The sequence below is a fragment of the Microcaecilia unicolor genome, chromosome 8, assembly GCF_901765095.1.
Source record: "Microcaecilia unicolor chromosome 8, aMicUni1.1, whole genome shotgun sequence".
NCBI lineage: Eukaryota > Metazoa > Chordata > Amphibia > Gymnophiona > Siphonopidae > Microcaecilia > Microcaecilia unicolor.
The window spans coordinates 8009071-8030617 of NC_044038.1; the positions used below are offsets into that span (position 1 = coordinate 8009071).

The 21547-nt window shown below is 44.1% G+C and overlaps 1 protein-coding gene and 1 long non-coding RNA gene across 2 annotated transcripts in view; both read left to right on the plus strand.

Moving 5' to 3' along the window:
* Positions 1 to 263: 263 nt before the first annotated feature.
* Positions 264 to 1759, plus strand: LOC115475341. Its single transcript, XR_003943009.1, has 3 exons — positions 264 to 337; positions 1537 to 1624; positions 1721 to 1759. It is a non-coding gene; the product is annotated as an uncharacterized LOC115475341 (long non-coding RNA).
* Positions 1760 to 5285: 3526 nt separating this feature from the next.
* TOP3A (DNA topoisomerase III alpha) overlaps positions 5286 to 21547 on the plus strand; it is a 32437-nt gene continuing 16175 nt past the window's right edge. Inside the window, exons 1-10 of the mRNA XM_030212938.1 lie at positions 5286 to 5573; positions 6560 to 6619; positions 7446 to 7519; positions 12020 to 12095; positions 13117 to 13225; positions 15035 to 15178; positions 16470 to 16640; positions 18576 to 18676; positions 20915 to 20989; positions 21112 to 21194. Coding sequence (XP_030068798.1) covers positions 5397 to 5573; positions 6560 to 6619; positions 7446 to 7519; positions 12020 to 12095; positions 13117 to 13225; positions 15035 to 15178; positions 16470 to 16640; positions 18576 to 18676; positions 20915 to 20989; positions 21112 to 21194 — 1070 coding nt within the window. The 5' untranslated portion in view covers positions 5286 to 5396. The remainder of the gene's footprint in view (positions 5574 to 6559; positions 6620 to 7445; positions 7520 to 12019; positions 12096 to 13116; positions 13226 to 15034; positions 15179 to 16469; positions 16641 to 18575; positions 18677 to 20914; positions 20990 to 21111; positions 21195 to 21547) is intronic.

Sequence of the window (21547 nt, forward strand, 5' to 3'; positions counted from 1 at the left end):
GTTAGCACCGGACACTAGAGAATCGGCGCGCCAGCAGAGCCGCTTCAAAACAGGCAGGCGGGCACTTCCTGTCCGGCGGCGGCGTCACGCATCTCGCGAGAACCTCTTCCACCTCTTCTATAGGATGAAATCGAGGAGGGCGGAGTTTAGCCTTCGAACGGCTCTGGCTTTACAGCAAGCAAGTTAGATTGAGAACTACCTCGGCTGGACTACGGTACCCGACCTTCCCCGCGGTTGGACGTGAAAAGGGCAGGAAGTTCCGGGTGAAAGGTGCTGAAAAGGCAGACAGAGCGCTAGTGGTTCCTCTTTTCCAACCGCTTGGTGTCTCTCTCTGCTGGTAAAGTGAGGCTCTGTCTTGGGTCGGGTCTCGGCGTATCGAGCAGGATTGTGTGTGACCCCCCCCCCCCCTCTCCCGGTGGGGGCTGATATGGCCTGTGTCATCATAGTAGATGACGGTAGAAAAAGACCTCCACGGTTCATCCAGTCTGCCCAACAAGATAACTCATGTGCTACTTTTTGTGTATACCTTACCTTGATTTGTACCTGTCCTCTTCAGGGCACAGACCGTATAAGTCTGCCCAGCACTATCCCCGCCTCCCAACCACCGGCTCTGGCACAGACCGTATAAGTCTGTCCAGCACTATCCCTGCCTCCCAACCACCGGCTCTGGCACAGACCGTATAAGTCTGCCCAGCACTATCCTCACCTCCCAACCACCAGCCCTGCCACCCATCACCAGCTCTGTCACAGATCGTATAAGTCTGCCCAGCACTATCCCCGCCTCCCAACCACCAGCCCCGCCTCCCACCACCAGCTCTGGCACAGACAGTATAAGTCTGCCCAGCACTATGCCCGCCTCCCAACCACCAGCTCTGGCACAGACCATATAAGTCTGCCCAGCACTGTACTTGCATGTGCTCACCACCTACATGTTTCTAATGAGAAGCTTCATAAGAAGCAAATTGCCTGTTTCAAGGAAGCAAATTGCCTGTTGAGTGTGCAGCAGTGTTTTCTTTATGGAAACACAGAAGATTGGACAGTAAAGAACCTTAAGATAGCCATGTTTCCCTCAATCACAGACGACAGACGTTTCTGTAATTATGGTGAAATTTCTCCATTTTTTTTTAAATATATGGTTATGGATAGGGGACTTTCTGTATGTTAAATACATCCCTCCGTTTTTTTGTGTTTTTTTGCTACAGTGTTTTTTCTCCTCTTTGGAGTTTTTCACACTATAGTTGGTTTCGGAAGCTTCTATGAAACCCATGCTGATGAGTCAATTAAAGGGGAGACCATCTCTGTAGGCACCCTGGACTCATGAGGTTTCATTTGTTTACCGTTAGATTTAAGGTTAGCAAGTCGCTACCATTACAATAGAGTGAGAGAATCTATAGATGTGCACTTTCTATTAATAGTAGAACAGAAAATGTCATGGCTTGCTTTTTTTTTTTTTTTATATATCCCAATGTCTTTCTTAATTTGACCTGATTAGCTGTGTCTGGTTGTTTGATACTACTGTTGCCCTATTTTATTTAGAAATTGGGATATTCTACTTCTGGAGGGGCCTGGGTCTTGAGATGCCTGCCATAAAGTCACAGAGTCAAACATCAGACTGGACGGAAATGTAAGAAAAAAAAAAAGTGTGCACATGGATTTCTGGCAGCAGTAATCAATTCATTATCTTTGTAGTTTTTTAATGGTGAAATAACATTTTCCTTAGCGTCCCTCCAGACCGGACCAGGATTGGACTGATGGGTTGTGCTCGCCTTCCAGCAGGTGGAAACCACTACTAAATGGACTTGGGAAAAATCCACAATTCCAGGAACAACATGTATAGAATGTTTGTACGTTTGGGAAGCTTGCCAGGTGCCCATGGCCTGGATTGGCCGCTGTTGTGGACAGGACGCTGGGCTCGATGGACTATTGAGCTGGTAGGGCTGATTTGTGATCCTGTTTATATGATATAATGCACAACTGATGTAAAAAATATGTAAAAAAAAACATATGTAAAATTAAGGAACAGCACATATTTGCAGTTTGGAATGTAATAGAGGTTAGTTTATATTCTAGTACAGGCTGTGCAAGGTGAATGGATGAATGAGTGAGTGAGGTTTTAATAGTAGGTTGCAGTGCTAGTAGGGTTGGGGCATTGCAACACAATAAAATCTTTTGTGATATTACTACTACTACTACTTAACATTTCTAAAGCGCTACTAGGGTTACGCAGCGCTGTACAATTTAACATAGAGGGACGGTCCCTGCTCAAAGAGCTTACAATCTAAGAGACAAGTGAACGGTCAGTCCGATAGGGGCGGTCAAATTGGGGCAGTCTGGATTTACTGAACGGTAAATTTATTGAAAAACACGCTGGAGTCTTTGTGTAATTAATAAAATAACTTGCCAGAAATAGAGAAAGTAATACACAAAAATTATTTCAATCAGGTAATTCTATACTCTTCCTTAGGCCACAAAATAGGGAGAGTGAAACAAGACAAGGAAATCAATTAAACAACAGTAAACAGAAAAAACGTGGTGTTAACCTGATTATCCCCAGTTATTTATCTGAATCATTGTTCCACATTGATCGTCTGGTTGGCTTCTTCAAACCCAAAACGGTGTATATTCAATTTATTTCGTTGGAAACATACTTATTGTCCAATATTAGTAGAAATAATACACCTAATTTCATTTTTTCTTTTTTAAAACCAGAAATTATTTAACAATGCAAACACTTGAGTCTCTAATCCAATTCCCACTGATTAAGGTAATCCCAGTTTCACAGGCTATTTTCATGTGATGTCTGTGCAGATTGAATCTTGTCTTAAGCATTACTACTACTACTATTTAGCATTTCTATAGCGCTACAAGGCATACGCAGCGCTGTACAAACATAGAAGAAAGACAGTCCCTGCTCAAAGAGCTTACAATCTAATAGACAAAAAATAAATAAAGTAATCAAATCAATTAATGTGAACGGGAAGGAAGAGAGGAGGGTAGGTGGAGGCGAGTGGTTACAAGTGGTTACGAGTCAAAAGCAATGTTAAAGAGGTGGGTTTTCAGTCTAGATTTAAAGGTGGCCAAGGATGGGGCAAGACGTCTGGACTGTCTGGACTGTTTCAGTCAGGCCCCCACCCCTGTGGGCCAATACTTCACAAGACCAGAACACGGCACCAGTGATTTCACAGTAAGAATACTGAAAGGTAATTTTAAAACAATACAGGAACTTAAGACCTTTGAAATAAGAATGATTGAATATTTTGACACCCAACAAACAGGACTTAATAAGGATCTGGGTTTTCTAACTCATTATAAACCATAAAGCTGTATTTCTCTGTTTATTACCCTCCTCTCACCTACCAACACCCATCCTGTTAGAATATCAATGAAATGCTTTGATGTCCCCATGCATACCCCCACCCCTCCCACTCTGTCGGACTGTCAAAGTAATGCTTTGATGTTTCTCTCATATATATACTATCTGCTACCACATTTGCTTATTTCCGATCTGAGGAAGAAGAGCAACCTTCGAAAGCTAATGAAGAAATGTATTAAGTTATGTCCAATAAAAAAGGTATCATCTTATTTTCTTTTCCATGTTTTATTTTGTTTGATTTCTATTGATAACCTTTAAGAGTGGACTAACATGTCTACCACCTCTTTACTAGTCCCTAAAAAGGGTTCAAAACGAAGAACAAATAAAAGTAGGCCCAAGGCAATAATAAACAATATTGACAATAGCAGAGGACCAGTCAATGAACAGCTCTCGTGTGCACCGAACCACGTTTCGTTCCATGCGCATCCTGTACTGGGCCCCACCGAATCTCACCTGCTCCCCTCTCTACCATATGGCTCATTATTCAGAAGCGGCAGCGCCCGAGCCCACAGCCCAGGGAGGTGGAGTCTGCTTTGAGGCATGTGGGTCAACTGTGTCCGGACGCTTGCGCAACCAGCCGTCGTCTTGTGAGGTCGCCGAACAGGAAGTGCTGCCAGTGTACAAACAATGCGCCTCTCTCCCTCGTCTCGCAAGATCTTAACGGGGCGATGTCACTAGGTATTTATAGTATAGCGGGGAGCGGGAGCTTGCACGAGCGCATATATGCAAATAATTTATACTTTTATGCTTTCTACGAGTCCGGGTCGCTGACGTCACGGGGGAGTGACTTCACTTGTGTGGCTGCAAGATTTAATCTGTCCAGGGAATCAACAGAAATCAAACAAAATAAAACATGGAAAAGAAAATAAGATGATACCTTTTTTATTGGACATAACTTAATACATTTCTTGATTAGCTTTCGAAGGTTGCCCTTCTTCCTCAGATTGGAAATAAGCAAATGTGCTAGCTGACAGTGTATATAAGTGAAAACATTCAAGCATTACTATGACAGTCTGACAGGGTGGGAGGAGGGGGGTGGGTAGGAAGTATGCATGGGGACATGAAAGCATATCATTGATATTCTAACAGGATGGGTGTGGATAGGTGAGGGGAGGGTGATCAACAGAGACATACAGCTTTATGGTTTATAATGGGCTAGGAACCCCAGATCCTTGTTAAGTCCTTTCTGTTGGGTGTTAAAATATTCAATCATTCTACTTCAAAGGTCTTACGTTTTAAAGTTACCTTTCAGGATTCTCACTGGTACAGTGTCCTGGTCCTGTAAAATGCTGACCAACAGGTGTGGGAACCCTGCTGGCACCAGTATTGTTCATATGATGTCTATGTAAATGGAATCTTGTCTTAAGCATCTGGCCTGTTTCTCCAATATAGCATCCTTCATTACATTTTTTTTACACTTAATGATATATACCACATTGGAAGATGAGCAAGTGAAAGATCCCTTTATGTTGAATATCTGGAGCAACACAGTGGGGCTCTCCCTCGTCTCGCGAGATCTTAAGGGGGCGGTGTCACTAGGTATTTATAGTATAGCGGGGAGCGGGAGCTTGCACGAGCGCATATATGCAAATGATTTATACTTCTATGCTTTCTACGAGTCCGGGTCGCTGACGTCACGGGGGAGTGACTTCATTTGTGTGGCTGCAAGATTTAATCTGTCCAGGGAAAAACACAGTGCGGCTCTCCCTCGTCTCGCGAGATCTTAAGGGGGCGGTGTCACTAGGTATTTATAGTATAGCGGGGAGCGGGAGCTTGCACGAGCGCATATATGCAAATGATTTATGCTTTCTACGAGTCCGGGTCGCTGACGTCACGGGGGAGTGACTTCACTTGTGTACTGTCAGTGCGGCTCTCCCTCGTCGTCTCGCGAGATCTGACTCCGACCCGGAAGTGCATGCGGGCGCTGCTGCCCGCTTGTTTTGAAGGTGCCCCGGTGTCTGGTGGAGAGTGAAGGGTGTAGAAGCAGCAGTATGTTTCTGTGCTGCCGTTGCTGCTTCGTGGGATGATCTGTTGGGCGGCTGCTTTTGGCCTCAGGCTCTGGTCTCTGTCCCGAGGCCGTTTCTTCTCGTCCGCGATGATAAACCGGAGAGGTCAGATCCAGAGGGTCCTGTGCGTGGCAGAGAAAAACGATGCTGCCAAAGGGATTGCGGATATCATGTCCAACAGTAGGATGAGACGGGTGAGGTGATGGCGTGGAAAAGCGGGGGTTCAAAACAAATATTCTGACGAGTTATTTGGTTAAGCACAATTTTTGTGTGTGCAAATGTTATTTATGAAAGTTTTATAAGAACACAACAATGGTAACAGTATGTGGTACATAAGAAAGGTGTACTGATCATACATTTAGAAACATTAAAGCTGATGTGTACATTGCAAGTCAACAGGTTTCCAAACTTTAAGGAAATGAGGACTATTGTTTCACTTTTCTCTGCAATTTTAGCTTCATATTTATGAATAATACAAACAGTATTCCACCAAAAAAACAAATGAAACTTTGGAATTATCTTTCCATTCTGATAATATTGTTTTAGATCAGTGTGGATAAAACCAGAGTTTATTGGAAAATGGGTGATCTAGGGTAGAAAGCCCAACACAGGCTGTGTTTCGCCCCACTGGGCTGCATCAGGGGCTAATAAACTGATGATGACAAATATCCTCTGAAATACGGAGCAATGCAAAAGGATGTGTCACGCCGAAGCTGTGATCAAACCCTGTAGCTCAAAATGAGGGGCTGGTGGTTGGGAGGCGGGGATAGTGCTGGGCAGTCTTTATACGGTCTGTGCCCTGAAGAGCACAGGTACAAATCAAGTAGGGTATACACAAAAAGCAGCAAATATGAGTTATCTTGTTGGGCAGACTGGATGGACCGTGCAGGTCTTTTTCTGTCGTCATCTACTATGTTACTATGTTTTAAGAGCTATAGCCATAACTCTAGCAATACTAACCCTGACCACATTATTTCGTAACAATTTATTTGTTTGTGACATTTATATCCCACATTATCCCAAACAATACATAACAAAGAATAATACATAAGAAAGTAATTTGTAAGAATCCAGTTTTACAATACGGTAGCGTAAACGTACTGGGATAGTTATGGATGTTTAACATTTAGAAAAGCTATTATGTTTAATCCGACTTCATGCTTATTCCTTCACTTTTCAGAGAGAAGGCTTTTCCAAGTTCAACAAGATCTATGAATTCGACTACCATATGTTTGGACAGGTAGGTAGTGTTTTTCTGTAAACCTCTGTAGTTTGCTTTCAGGCCTGTGACGTCTGACTCATTTGACAGCAGTTTAGAGGACCATTTTCAGCGTATTAATTGTCTGCCTGAAAATTGCCCTTGTGTTACTCCACAATATACAGAGGTGAAGCGATATGTTTAGGATGGGGGGGGGGGGAAACGTATATGCGGAGATTGCGTGTTCTTTCCCAGCAGAATTCTATCTATACAGAATGCAGAGGCAGCTGACTATTTTTATGTTGTACCTTGTGGAAAATTTCAAAGCCAAAGTATGCGACTACTTTTACTTTGAAAACCAGCGCAGAGCCTGTGGGTAAGAAGTATGCGCAATGTTTCTCTAGTTGCAGACAATTAAATTAAATTGCCTCCTTAATTGTTCCACTGACCCCATGCACTTTAGTGAAGATCTTAGAAATATTGAACTTGTTACAGATAAAGATCATCTCAATTGTACCAGTCACATTTCATGTAAAACTGTCATTTAAAATAAGCACAAGCAATCGGATGACAGCATTTCTGATGCTGTATGTTCTGTGTAACTTGGATTATTCATCCCATAACATAAAAATGGATCCTGCAGTAACTAACATAGCATACCTTAATGTGGTACTGTATTGTAATAAATCTAGCCCCTAATATGGTAAAACATTTTTGGGCAGCAAAATCCCTGCAATACTTTGTTGTAATTCACTTTCAGCTTGGGTTTGGAAAAGCAAGTAATTAAATCTGAAATCCAAATCTACATTGTATTTTCCCAGAATGTCTAATGTTGAGCCAATAATTGCCATCCTTTTGTTTTCTGCAGAATGTGAGTGTAACGATGACCTCTGTTTCTGGACATTTGCTGGCTCTGGAATTTAAAACTCCTTTTCAGAAATGGTTCGTATTGTGCTGCTTGCAGAATTGGGAGTGGGGTCACTGTAGATGAAACGAGTGAGGTGTATAATGAAACCTTCCTTATCATCCACAACCAATGGACTATGACCAGTAGGCAGTAGAAGGAGACAGAGAACAACAACTTGAGCTCTGTTCTATAAAGGACATCATATAGCAACCGCTCACCATTATTCTGTCTCTCTAGCAGATTGTGACAGATTCTGTACAGCTGGCTCTGATCCTGTCTGGATGGTGTTGCTCCTGGGTCAAGCTGGAGAGCTGGATTCCTGGTTGAGCTAGGATATCAGAGGAGGGGGATTAAATCCAGGATTCAGGCATGGCAGACTGCTAGCTTGGAGGTTACCTGGAGAAGTCTAGGTCCCACCCCACACTCTTATTTTCTCTTTGTTGTCTGAACTTCTCCAGAAGCACTTCAGGAGAGGCAGTTTCTTTCCTTATATTCTTCCACCCTCAGCTTAGTTAAAAAAAAAAAAAAAAGTATCAATAAGCAGATGTGACCAATTTTGGGTTGGGGCAGGAGAAAGCATCTGTGGGATACTCTGGGTCAATCAGGCAGGCAGTGGTTGGGGCATTCTGGGAGCAGCACCACAGAGAGCCCATCTTAATTCAGGCACAGCTTCCATGTGCAGTGGAAGTGGGATCAACAAGGGGGGGGGGGGGGGTCCATGTGCAGCCAGGGTTCAGCTGCTAAATGCTGTTCTCACTATGGCGGCTGCCAGAGCAGTTCTGGACAGTTTGGTTCCTGCCACATTGGAACAGCAGGGTGTGGAGAATGTGTGTTGAAAGGGCACCTAAAGAGTCCTGAGAGGCAGGCAGTGCTATTAATGGAGAGCATGAGGATCACCTTGCAAAACCACTTGGAGAGGGTAGAAAGCATTGCAGCAGTGACCATTTTAGATCTTCCAGCCCTCACGGCTCAGATTTCTTTCCCTCTGCCTTGGTTGTGGATAGTTTAGCAGCAGAGTGCAGTAAGTTTTGATGGATTGATGTGACATGGGATTCTTTTTTCCCCTGATTTTATTCTCCTCCACAGGGCATTTCTGCCAAGGCAGGCTTAAGGGTCTCCCCTGACTCACTGGGGATCAGTGATTTGGTGGAACCAGTACATACCAAAAACACATCTGGACCTTCACCGAGAATGGAAGACAGTCTGTGCTCTCTAGTGACAGCTTGATACAGGAGAGGTCCTCCAGTACGGACAGGGGGGCTTTGATGGTGTATCTCTTAGAAGAGGGAGAGTTATTGATAGCAGAAGATGACCCCATGGTAGGCAGGCTCTTTCAGATAGAGGAGCTGTCACTAATTATAACACATGTGTTGGAAGCACTCAATATGTGATGTGCCAGTACAGGAACTGTAGGAAATCTGTCCTGGAGGGAAATCATAAGTCCACTAAGACCTTCCAGTTCACCAGTCAACTATGCTGAAGTCTCACAGGAGATCTTCATCTCTGGCCTCTGTGAGACTGTGGAGGATTTTTGAAGCTTGGTGCCGAGAGAGGGGGGATTTCTTTTCTTAGGGCATTGGTAGCTGAGATTTTGCACTTTCTGCAAGGACTAGAGAAAGGTTGACCTTGTCATCGCTGAAGGTTCATGTGGCAGCCTTGACTTGTTTTCGGGGTCCTATTTGGGGTAAGGCCTTGTTAAGACATCTACTTAACGTTTTCCTCAAGGGGTAAAGATCCTTCATCCTCCTCATAGGGCAATTGTTCCACATTGAGACCTCAACTTGATTCATCGGCCTTGTTCTCTGCGTGCTGTGAGCCTCTCGTGGACTCTTATCCTCCCACTGAATTTCAGTGTTACAGGTTCTATCATGTAGGGAGCCTTTTCTGCAGGTGTCTAAGAGAAAGGGAAATGGGACTTGATATACCACCTTTCTGTGTTTTTTTGCAACTACATTCAAAGCGTTTTACATAGTATATACAGGTACTTATTTGTATCTGGGGTAATGGAGGGTTAAGTGACTTGCCCAGAGTCACAAGGAGCAGCAGTGGGAATCGAACTCAGTTCCCCAGGTTCGTAGTCTGCTGCACTAACCACTAGGCTGTGTGATAAATAAGAGGCTGTCCTAGCCGGGGCAGGCCACTAGATGGCGCTGTTCCCCTAAAAATGTCCAGGATGTCCGGGGTAGGCCACTAGAGGGCGCTAGGAGAATAGGTGGAGGTCGCTAGGACCGGGGAGAGTCCTGGGATAGCTACAGGTGCAGGCGGTTATGGGCTGGGTCCTGTTTAGCTATTAACCACTTTATACCCCACCTGAGATGCGAAAGAAAAAGAAGAGAGCTGGTGGCTGAAGAGAGAAACCCCCCTGGAAAGAGGGCTAAACCCTATGGACTTGTGGTGGACTGTGCTCAAGGAAGAAAAACAGGCTGGGGTAAGAAGTCCCTAAAGCATTAGTGTTGGACTGTGTAGCCTCAGTACTTAGAGGAACTGTGTGTTCAAAGAAAGGACTGGGTGTCCAAGGAAGGAAGGACTGGGTGTCCAAAGAAGAAGTAGGGCTGTGTGTCCCAGTATTGAGAAGCAGGCTGCAAAGCCTGGGGTTAGAAGTCCCCAAAGTATTGAGGTTAATGCTGAGCCCAGGAATCTGTGTGGGGAGGCTCAGTGTGAAGATATGTGAACGTATAAAGTATTTAAGCTAGAAGAACTGTGCCCAGGGGCTGGAATAAAGAATTGCCAGAATATGCTGTTGGTAAGACCTGTTTAATTTTGCCTCTGGAGAACCAGGTCACCCTGAGCGTGAAGGGAAAACATGCTAATCTGCATACAATTTGCATACTGAGAACAAGCTCACCCTGAGTGAGAGAGGGGCCCAGGAGTTTGAGGTTGGATTGCTCAGGATGTTGGGAAAGACTGTTTGGAGGCTTTTTCAGAGGCCACAGGCCAGTGAGGCCTGTTGGAGAGTGGGAGCAGAAGCCTCATCTTCACAGCTGCTACTCCACTCTGGAAAAAATGGTTTCATACCCTCTTTTTTTTTTTTTTTTTTTTTTTTTAAACCTATGGTGGTCTCGGTTTTTTATGTGAATCAATCCATTCCACCTCTGATTATGGGAGACCTGAAGGAGAATAAGGACCAGAGGAGTCTTTTTCGTCTGGATGTGCAGAGAGTGTTGTTGATGTACTTGAAGAGAACTGTGGAGTTTGAGTTTGGACCGTGTGTTTATCCTTTTTGGTTGACACAACAAAGGAGCCACTTGGCACAAGGAAGCTATGGTATTCTCAAAGGCTACCCAGTACCTCAGCTTCTTCAAGTGCACTCTGAAGGGGATGGCAGCTTCTTGAGCCAAAAGCAGTTTGATTCCACCTCTGAATATTTGCGGTGCAGCATTTGGTCTTCCGTGCATTCCTTTATTGCTTACTGTCGGATCAATGTACGACCAAGACAGGACACAACGTTTGGTGCGGGAGTGCTTTCGTCCAGCTTGCCCAGTTCCCGCCCATAGTTCTACTGCTCTGTTGCTTCCCAAGCATAAGTGTCTAGAGGGCTGACAAGGAGAAATTAGGGCTTATCTGTTAATTTTGTTTCCTTTAGGCCCTCCAGACCGGTCCAGAACCCACCCTTGAACTGTTTTGCTTGCACCAGATTAGGAGTTAGCAGACTGAGGTCAAGATATGGAGGACTTTCTTGATACAGCTGAAATTTGTGCATGTTTCAATTCTATTGCCCTTTCTTACGGTTGTTGTTGGTTGTGTTGTCAAAAACAAAAAAAAAAAGGCGTCCAATAGGCACATCTCTCACAAACTGTGTGGTTTGGAACTGTGTGTGTATTGGGAGAACAACCACGTGGGAATACTGTTTTCAGTCATCTGCTTTGTTAGACAAATATTGGTTGGCTGAAAGTTGGCACAGTGCTATTATACAGGTCCCAGAGTTCTAGTGTTCTCAGTCTCCATCTGCTGGTGGGCGAGCGTAACCCAAGCACCAGTGTCTGGACTGGTCTGGAGGGCCTAAAAGAAAGAAAGTTAGCAGGTAAGCCCTAATTTCTTCTTAAACCCAGTTATGCTATTAACGTTAGCCACAACCTCTGGTCAAAAGAAAAGAAGAAAAAATCCACAGCTTAACTGTGAGATGGCAGAAAAAATGCTTTCTTTATTTTAAATATGCTACCAGTTATTTTCATGAAGTGTCCCCTGGTCCTGGTAATATTTGAAAAGATAAATCACTGTTCGATGTCTCTCATGATTTTTTTGTACCTCTGTGATATCCCCTCTTGTCTTTTTTGCAAGCTGAAGAAACCTAACCCGTTTAGCCTTTCTTCATAGTGAAGCTTCCATCCCTTGAAATGGAGCAACCAGAACTTCACATAATACTGAAAGTGTGATTATTTTTGTGCAGGGATCCGTAAGACAGATTCTGATTGCCTACCTGTGCCTGTTTCTGCCCGAGACCACTTTTCTCCCGTAACTGAATGATAGGACACTTTTAGCAGAGATGTACTTGTTGCCTCTTGCTTAAATTTTCCATGTTCATTTGTTCTCATCAGGCACAGCTGCAACCCTCTGTCTCTCTTTGATGCTGAAGTTGAGAAGTATTGTCCCAACAACTTTGTGGACATCAAGGTATAAAGTAATTCTGATAGAATTCCTTCCTCTCAACAGCAGGGTTAATCTAGCAGAGAATTCTCAAGAAAGGACCACAGGACTAGCCCTTTTTTTTTTTGTTTGTTTTTTTTGTTAAATGTGTTTTATTACGACAAATCTCAAAAATAAATGCTGCCAAGCGTCTAATGATACAAAGTGGCAATACTCAAAACAAGCATATATATATACAGATGATATTATCCTCCGGCAAAACTTTTAAACTTTTCTCCCCTCCACCCCCCAAACTACCTTAACAAATCAGGATAAGTGCAACAGACACCAAGACCAATATGAGAAATGTAATTAAACTCTGGAATTCGTTGCCAGAGAATGTGGTAAAGGCGGTTAGCTTAGCGGAGTTTTAAAAAGGTTTGGACGGCTTCCTAAAGGAAAAGTCCATAGACCGTTATTAAATGGACTTGGGGAAAATCCACTATTTCTGGGATAAGCAGTATAAAATGTTTTGTATATTTTTGGGATCTTGCCTGGTATTTGTGACCTGGATTGGCCACTGTTGGAAACAGGATGCTGGGCTCGATGTACCTTAGGTCTTTCCCAGTATGGCAGTACTTATGTACCAGAAGCATTACTTGGGAGACAAAACCGTGCAAAGAAAATTACATATGCACATTAACATCGCTACACCCCCCCCCCCCTCCTCATCCATATAAACGACCCCGCTCCCCTAAAAGTTCCACAACCTCCCAAACCTTTACCCCCCAAAACACATTGACTAGCCCTCTTAACCCTTTAGTGTCCAATGTTCCCGTAATAAGCCATATGGGAACAGATTGATGGGAACATTGGACACTAAAGGGATATTATTAATGTATAGTAGCAAAAACTTGGAGGTTAGTGACACTTTATAGATGAACAGAATTATTGAGGTATAAATTTTTTGAGGACGAGAGTCCATTTTGTCACAATTTGGCTGCAAGTAATTGTGTGACTGGAGCCCATTTTAGCATCGGACTGTAAATTCTACATTCCTATCTTTCAGAGGACCTTGGAGCGAGAGGCTCGCCACTGTCAGGCCCTGGTTATTTGGACTGACTGCGATCGAGAAGGGGAGAACATTGGCTTTGAGATAATACAGGTTTGCAAATCAGGTGCGTAGTGGCCTTGATCAAAGATTTGTAGTCTATAGTACTTGATAATTGTGCTTGTCCAGTTATGTTTTTTTGTCTGCGAATGATTATAACTGTTCATCCTTCAAGGAGATTTTCCAGTATCCTTCCCCCAGGTCGTTCTCCTTTCCAGTGATGTGCGGTGTTTTTTCACTGGAATCACTTCAGATTGTCTCAGCATTTTCATTTTTCCCCTCTTTCTTTATATACTTAACTGTTTGGGGCTTGATGCTCTCTCTGTATTGGTAGTCATTGTAGAGAAGGGCCATTAACACATTAGATTATGTCTTGGGCCTTTTTTTATTTAGTATGTTGAGGCAACATTCAGAACAATTTGTAGACTTTTGTTTAAATAAGCACACATGGCCCATATGAGTAAAACTGTCTAGTAATGCACATATCTGTACATAAGTAATGCCACACTGGGAAAAGACCAAGGGTCCATCGAGCCTAGCATCCTGTCACCGACAGCGGCCAATCCAGGCCAAGGGCACCTGGCAGCTTCCCAAACGTACAAACATTCTATACAATCAAGCCATTGTGACATCACTAATGAGGTTGGCTCTTATTGGTGGAATGAGCCACTATGACATCACAATAGGTTAAATCACTGCTCTATGTAATAAAAGTGAGCCAAGTAGAGGACATAAGTACATAAGTAATGCCACACTGGGAAAAGACCAAGGGTCCATCGAGCCCAGCATCCTGTCCACGACAGCGGCCAATCCAGGCCAAGGGCACCTGGCGAGCTTCCCAAACGTACAAACATTCTATACAATCAAGCCATTGTGACATCACTAATGAGGTTGGCTCTTATTGGTGGAATGAGCCACTATGACATCACAATAGGTTAAATCACTGCTCTATGTAATAAAAGTGAGCCAAGTAGAGGACATAAGTACATAAGTAATGCCACACTGGGAAAAGACCAAGGGTCCATCGAGCCCAGCATCCTGTCCACGACAGCGGCCAATCCAGGCCAAGGGCACCTGGCAAGCTTCCCAAACGTACAAACATTCTATACAATCAAGCCATTGTGACATCACTAATGAGGTTGGCTCTTATTGGTGGAATGAGCCACTATGACATCACAATAGGTTAAATCACTGCTCTATGTAATAAAAGTGAGCCAAGTAGAGGACATAAGTACATAAGTAATGCCACACTGGGAAAAGACCAAGGGTCCATCGAGCCCAGCATCCTGTCCACGACAGCGGCCAATCCAGGCCAAGGGCACCTGGCGAGCTTCCCAAACGTACAAACATTCTATACAATCAAGCCATTGTGACATCACTAATGAGGTTGGCTCTTATTGGTGGAATGAGCCACTATGACATCACAATAGGTTAAATCACTGCTCTATGTAATAAAAGTGAGCCAAGTAGAGGACATAAGTACATAAGTAATGCCACACTGGGAAAAGACCAAGGGTCCATCGAGCCTAGCATCCTGTCCACGACAGCGGCCAATCCAGGCCAAGGGCACCTGGCAAGCTTCCCAAACGTACAAACATTCTATACATGTTATTCCTGGAATTGTGGATTTTTCCCAAGTCCATTTAGTAGCGGTTTATGGACTTGTCCTTTAGGAAACCGTCTAACCCCTTTTTAAACTCCGCCAGGCTAACCACCTTCACCACGTTCTCCGGCAACGAATTCCAGAGTTTAATTATGCGTTGGGTGAAGAAAAAAATTTTTTTTTCATCCCTGTCCTAATGGACCTCCGTTGTCTTATATGTGCTGTAATTATTCTGTGGTAATGGTGCTGTATTATTTTGTGTTATCTCTGTAGTGAAACAGAACCTACAGGTATTGCGAGCCCATTTCTCAGAGATCACCCCTCGCTCCATCAGGATGGCATGTGAGAACCTGGGTGCACCGGACCAGAACATTAGTGATGCTGTGGATGTGCGACAGGAGCTGGACCTCCGCATAGGTGTGAATGAAGATCATGGAGGTTTAATCTTAAATTAGTGACCATGGACCTCGTTTCACCATTCAGACTGCCAAAATGAGTCTCTGTGGTATCTTTCTGATTGGAATTTGCCAAGAGCCAAAGGGTCCTGGTGAGGCTGTGTCTCTGTGGCATGGTGGAATGTGAGCAGTGGCAGCTGGCTCCATCATGTCTGTGATACTTTTAGACTCTATGCAGGGCATCAAACCTTTAAATATTTTGGTTCAGACTGGGTCTTGGGTTCAGTTCCAGTTGAGCCCAGTACAAATTTGGTAACCAGAATAATTTTGCTAAAATTTGATTCCAGTTTGGAATCAATATATATAAATGGCGAGTGTCGTACTCACTCGCAAATGCGCCGTAGAGACCCTCTCTGCCCCGCCCCCGCGTCAATACGTGATGATGAGGGCGGGACAGAGAGGGTCTTTACTGCGCATTTGCGAGGGACACCGCCGTCGCTAACGCTCCCCCCACCCGGAGTTGCCGCCGCCACCCACCTTCCACCCAGTTGGGCCCTCGCTCTGCTATTGAAACAGCGAGGGCATGCAGCACACAGCTGTACTGCTGAGCTGCCGTCGGCCTTCCTTTTTCTTCTCTGCCTGTGTCCCGCCCTCGACAACGTTACGTCACACGAGGGCGGGACACAGGCAGAGAAGAAGGAAGGCCACGGCAGCTCAGCAGTACAGCTGTGTGCTGCATGCCCTCGCTGTTTCAATAGCGGAGAGAGGGCCCGACCGGGTGGAAGGTGGGGGACGAACTCGGAGGGGGAGCGGCAAACTCGGCGGCGGGTGGGGGGCCTTTCAACCCCCCCCCCCCCCCCTATACTAGCCCGTTTTTACGGGCTGAACAGCTAGTAAACAGAGAGTCTGAAATAACTGAACATTTTACTGCTTTATAAAACAAATAATTAGTTTAATATTTCTTCCAAATTCACTTGTCAGTTTGAACAAAGCCATGCTATAAATAGCTAGACAAAAGTAGGCTTGTCCTTGTTGAGATACAGTCAAGTTTCTTAGTGGACAACACTAGTTGACTTCTTTAGAACTAGTATTATTTTCTTGGTTTCTGCTCTAGTTTGACTTGATTCTGGTTCAGGAAAGAAGACTGGTTAATCTGTTTTGAGTTCGGAGAGGAATCCTGTTCCAGGGCTGGATGGATGACTCTGTGCAGCTGCCAGACAGCCACAGCTGACTCAGTAGTTGGTTTGCAGGCAAAATGTTTAACAGGGCCAGAAGCCAGTCATGCATGAAAATGCTTTTTGTGTCTTTTTCAGGTGCCGCCTTTACCAGATTTCAGACTCTGAGGCTCCAGAAAATCTTCCCCAGTGTTTTGGCCCAGCAGCTGATCAGCTATGGCAGCTGTCAGTTCCCTACGCTGGGGTTTGTAGTAGAAAGATTTAAAGCGATTCAAGCCTTTGTACCCGAGGCTTTCTACAAGATTAAAGGTATCCAGGTTTTGATGCTCATCTCCCCCATGGTGCCTCTCCATTTTACTTACCATTATGAATGAGGGCAGTTCTGTGACAGGGCGCTTGATAGGAGCCATAGAACTAGTGTAAGTGATACTTTTGTAACAGAGTAATCTGTAAGTTATGTGTGTAAGTTTGAGCCTTGCCTATCCTCTGTCCATTTGCAATTACGCGCTATGTAAGCTACAGAATAACACTTAGGTGGAATTTTGGCAGTTACATGCATATGTGAACATTACACACGTAAATGCCATTCCTAATCGTCTACTCCAGACCATTCCTGACGAGTGGCTATGTGCATTCCTACCAGCAGAGGGAGACAGAACTACTGACTGATGGTATTGTATAAGGCACTGTGCAATCCCTGACCCCCTTAGTATTTCTCAGTCTCCTGGTAGAGAGGTAGGTGGTGTCTGTGCAGCCCTGCTCCCTTTGGTTGGAGGTGCGCCATTTTGGCCATTAAAAAAAGGATAAAAAATATAGGCTGAGATTGGGACAGCAGGAAAAAAATTAAATAAAAAAATAAAAGGAGGAAAACTTAAGGGAGAAACAGAAAAGGTTCTGTACCTTGTGTTAAGGGGTCTCGACCTGCTAGGTCTTTGGAACCTGGGGGTACTCACTTCATTGTCCCTCCCCCCTCGCCCTTGGCCACTCCCCTGCTGTGCCTGGGAGGGGTACCTTGAGTGCCTTTCTTTGGGAGACAGGCGCACCTTTTAAACAATAACAAAATATCAGCTTTGTGTAAGGGGCACATAAATGCCTGTGTTATACTATTGCCACTGATATGTTCTCTGGTTTCTGCTACATATGATCCCAGTATACCGCTGTGCCTCTCATGTCCACATCTCCAGTCCTCACTCCTTAATACAGGATGTCACCGTCTCCCATGATCCCCAGTGCTGCTGTTATGTGTGTATAGTCTGAGACACTTTTGTCCCAAGGAGCTGGGAATTGGGTTTTTTAGTTCAGCTTTACAGAGACCTGCAACAAGCTTTCTGGAAAGAGAGGCTGAAAATATTTGTTATTTTAAGGGCTGCACATTTGTAATTTCCTCCAGAGTATGAGCTAGAGCTACAGGAACGAGAGGGCACTATCTCTGTTCCTTGCCCTGAGATTGCTCAGAAAGTGCTACTGTTGTTGCTTTTGCAGTTAAAGCTGGGTTCTGGCATCTCGAGTAGGTTTTCCTTCCCTGACAGTTGCCCTATTCTGTAACAATAATTATGTGGCACAAGGAAACCCAGAACAAAATTGGTAAAAACCTCTAAAAAGGGTGCTGGTGACCTACAGTGGTGAGCCAAACTTCTTATTCCCCGTTGGGGATAAGAGCTATCAGATACACCAAACTGACACTGATTTTTATGAATAACTAGTAAAAAAGGCCCGTTTCTGTTTGAAAGGAAACGGGCGCTATCAAGGTTTTCCTCTGATTGTGTATGTTTGAGAGAGACTTCTGTTCCTGCTGCTGTGCATTCCCCGTGTTGTGCTGATTCACTGCTCCCTGTATCGTGGCTCCGCCCCTCTCCCTTCTACTGGCCAATCTGGTGTGGGTTGTGTGACATCACTATTATCTACTCCAACATGATCCACGGTTCCAGGCAGCCTCAGAATGTTGGAGGTGAGAATTATTATATAGGATGTGATGTAGCCAATCAAAGTTTGTTTGTTTTTTTTTCCCAAATAAAAGAACTTTCATCAAATTTAACTTTGCCGTTAAAATGTTAGTGGTTTAGTTTTGCATTAATTAGAATTGTGAATGTTTTGCTTGGCCAGTTGCCCAGTCTGCATTTGTGATGATAATGTGGTCTGACCTAGCTCTGTTGGGAGCGTGATTTCTGTTTGATCTTGTTGGCTCACTGTTTCTATTATTTCCTCAGCGGTGATATTTCTTTTTCTCTTTCTCTCTTTCTGCAGTGACACATGAACATGAGGATGGAGTGGTGGAATTCAACTGGAAGAGATATCGTCTGTTTCATCACACAGCATGTCTTGTCCTATACCAGATCTGTATGGAGGTAGGGTACAATCGGTATTAGCATGGGAGCAGAGCTGATTCATCTCTTACTAGATGCATTTTTCTACAGAGCTGCAGAATTATGCTGTCTTGGGAGGATTGTTTGACATCACTAATAACATCTAGTTGAAGATTTTAGGGTGAGGGCACATGAGCAGGGCTACCTATGCAGCAGGCTACAGCTTTACATGCCTGGTTTAGCATTAAGATCTAATCATGTTGGTACATTTTGGTGGTCCTTATGATTAAGGAGATGAGGCAGGTGAGGCTTAAAGCTCAGGCCTCATCAGTGATGATTCTTGACTTGTGGAGTCAACTTTGAGGGGCTGCAGTTTGAACAGGTTTTCATCATATTCTGTAGGAAATTTAAAAAACCATTTTTTCCCTAAATTTATTTATTTATTTATTGTTCGCTTATATCCCACATGTTCCCACTCATGCAGGCACAATGTGGCTTACAAACCATGAAATAAAATTACAGAATAGGAAGCTTAGAAAACTATACAAGGAGTAAGCAGGGGGAAAAGCGTCTAACAGGGTGAACTAGCGGGGTAAGAGACAGGAGGGGTGCATCAGTCAGCGGTATAAAGTGAGGGGTAGGTCTTGGCAAAGAAGTATGTCTTCAACAACTTCTTAAAGAGGGCGTGGTCCAATTGAGTTTTGAGGTGTTGCGGAAGAGCATTCCAGTGCTTAGGGCTCCAGTAGCGGAAGGACGAGGCGAAGATCTTCTTGTACTTGACACCCTTACAGTTTGGGAAGTGCAGATGAAGGTAAGAACGAGCAGCAGGATTGGCGTTGCTGGGCGGGAGGTCGATCAAGGGGTGCATATACTCCGGGGCAAGCCCATAGATGATTTTATGGGTCAAGGAGCCGAGCTTAAAGGCAATGCGCTCCTGTACAGGCAGCCAGTGTAATTTGAAACGCAAGGGTTCGGCATGTGCAAAGCGTCGTTCTCTTAGGATGAGTCTCGCGGCAGTGTTCTGAACTGTTTGGAACTTTTTCAAATGAGCTGCAGATGACAGGAATCTGTTCTGTTGGTTTATGCTGTTTTTCCTTGTTCTCCAGACTAGTCCAGACAAATGGCTTATGTCCATCCACCAGCAGAAGGAGACGTAGAACAAAGTAGTTCCGAGGGAACCGCCCCCTTTTTAAGGGATCAGTGTAGCCCTAGCGTGTTCAGTATGTTCTCTGTCTCAGTATTCTGTAGGAAATGAAAAACCATGTTTTCCTAAAAATGAGCTGCAAATGCCAGGAATCTGTTTTGTTGGTTTGGGGTGGGGGGGGGGGGGGGGAGTCCAGTCTGGTTAATGAAGGGAGGTGGGAGAGGGTGCATATAAATATTGGGGTTTATTTGTTATGTTTGGAGTGTTTTTATAGTGACCTATGCTGCTTTGCAAATGTTTGGAAAACAAGAATGTGGATATATGATTTTTTTTTTTTTTAAGAACTAAAATAAACGGAATGCTTACTAATAATTCAACTCCTTTAACATCTCCCTGAAACTTGTCTGTCCAGGAAGTGGAGTAGAACAGTGAAATGTGCTGGGGAGGTCTCCTATCGGTGAATATGTGTTTTAGTAAATTGCTGTCTTAGTTTATGCTGGACTTCTCTGTGGGTAGTGGTTCATTCATCTGTCGGGTAGGGGGGAGGGAGCCATTTTGGGCACTGTATCCACATCCTATAGGTGAGAAACAGTGTAATAACTGTACCACATGGTCTTAGAAGGGGCATTGAGACAGCACTGTCTGTCCCTTTAAAGTCCTATGGGAGAGATAGCTAAGATGAGGACACTGTCAGGGGCAGCAGATTTCTAGCTGGATTGTTTGTAGCTATTTATGTGCTTGTCCCTTGGCTACTTTACCAGGCCAGTCCAGAACCTGTGGATTATGTCCATCAACCAGCAGATGGAGAAAGAGAAGCAAAGTAGTTGCAAGTGACTCACCTCTTTGCTTTGAACCCTTCTGTTGCATATATTTATAATTTTTTTTCTTTCTAAATTGGACAGGTACTTGCTTCCCAATGCACTGAAAAATCTCTGCTCATACTGTTTTGGGCCAAGTACATTTAGAGGCATATTTTCATAACCTATGGAACTTTTGTAAGCCTAAGTGTTTTGAAAATGAGCCCCTTATTCTATTAATAACTCTTAGAAGAACAGGAAAGGTGCTGAACTCTCTCGTTTGCTGTGATTGGAGCTTTTGTACAGGATCTTTTATTCTTTTTGTTTTCTTTTTTTCAGGATTCAACTGCAACGGTCATAGAGGTGGGAAGCAAGCCAAAAAGCAAATGGAGGCCGGTGGCACTTGACACTGTGGTATGTCTGGAACATAAACATTTCCTGGACTAGGAATGGTTTCACAAGGGGTAATGACCTCTTCACATGGCAATATCACTGCAATTCACTCTTTTTTTTTTTTTTTTTTCATTCCCTGGCAGGAACTTGAGAAACTGGCGTCCCGCAAACTGAAAATTAATGCCAAGGAAACCATGAAGATTGCTGAGAAACTCTATACGCAGGGGTAAGAATTCAGATTTTCTTCTCACTTGTTATAAAATTACATCCAAAATAAAAATGCACAGGCCAAAAGTTAATAAGTGCAGAATAATCTGCAGTAACTGTAGCATGACTGTATGGCACTATCCTACCCATGCTTAGATCGCACCCTCTGGCAATACAGGGTACGTGGTATTTTCATGACAGCTTTGAGGAATTACGATGGTGGTTATTGCATCCTTCAGCAATTTTCCACCATGATAAATGTTTGTTTTGCTTCGTAGGTGTGCATGATTATAGGAAGGAGGTTTTATAAGAGATAGGAAGGGTGGTCGGCAGTTTGTTCTCAGCACACTTTCTGCTTCACCTTTTTGTATA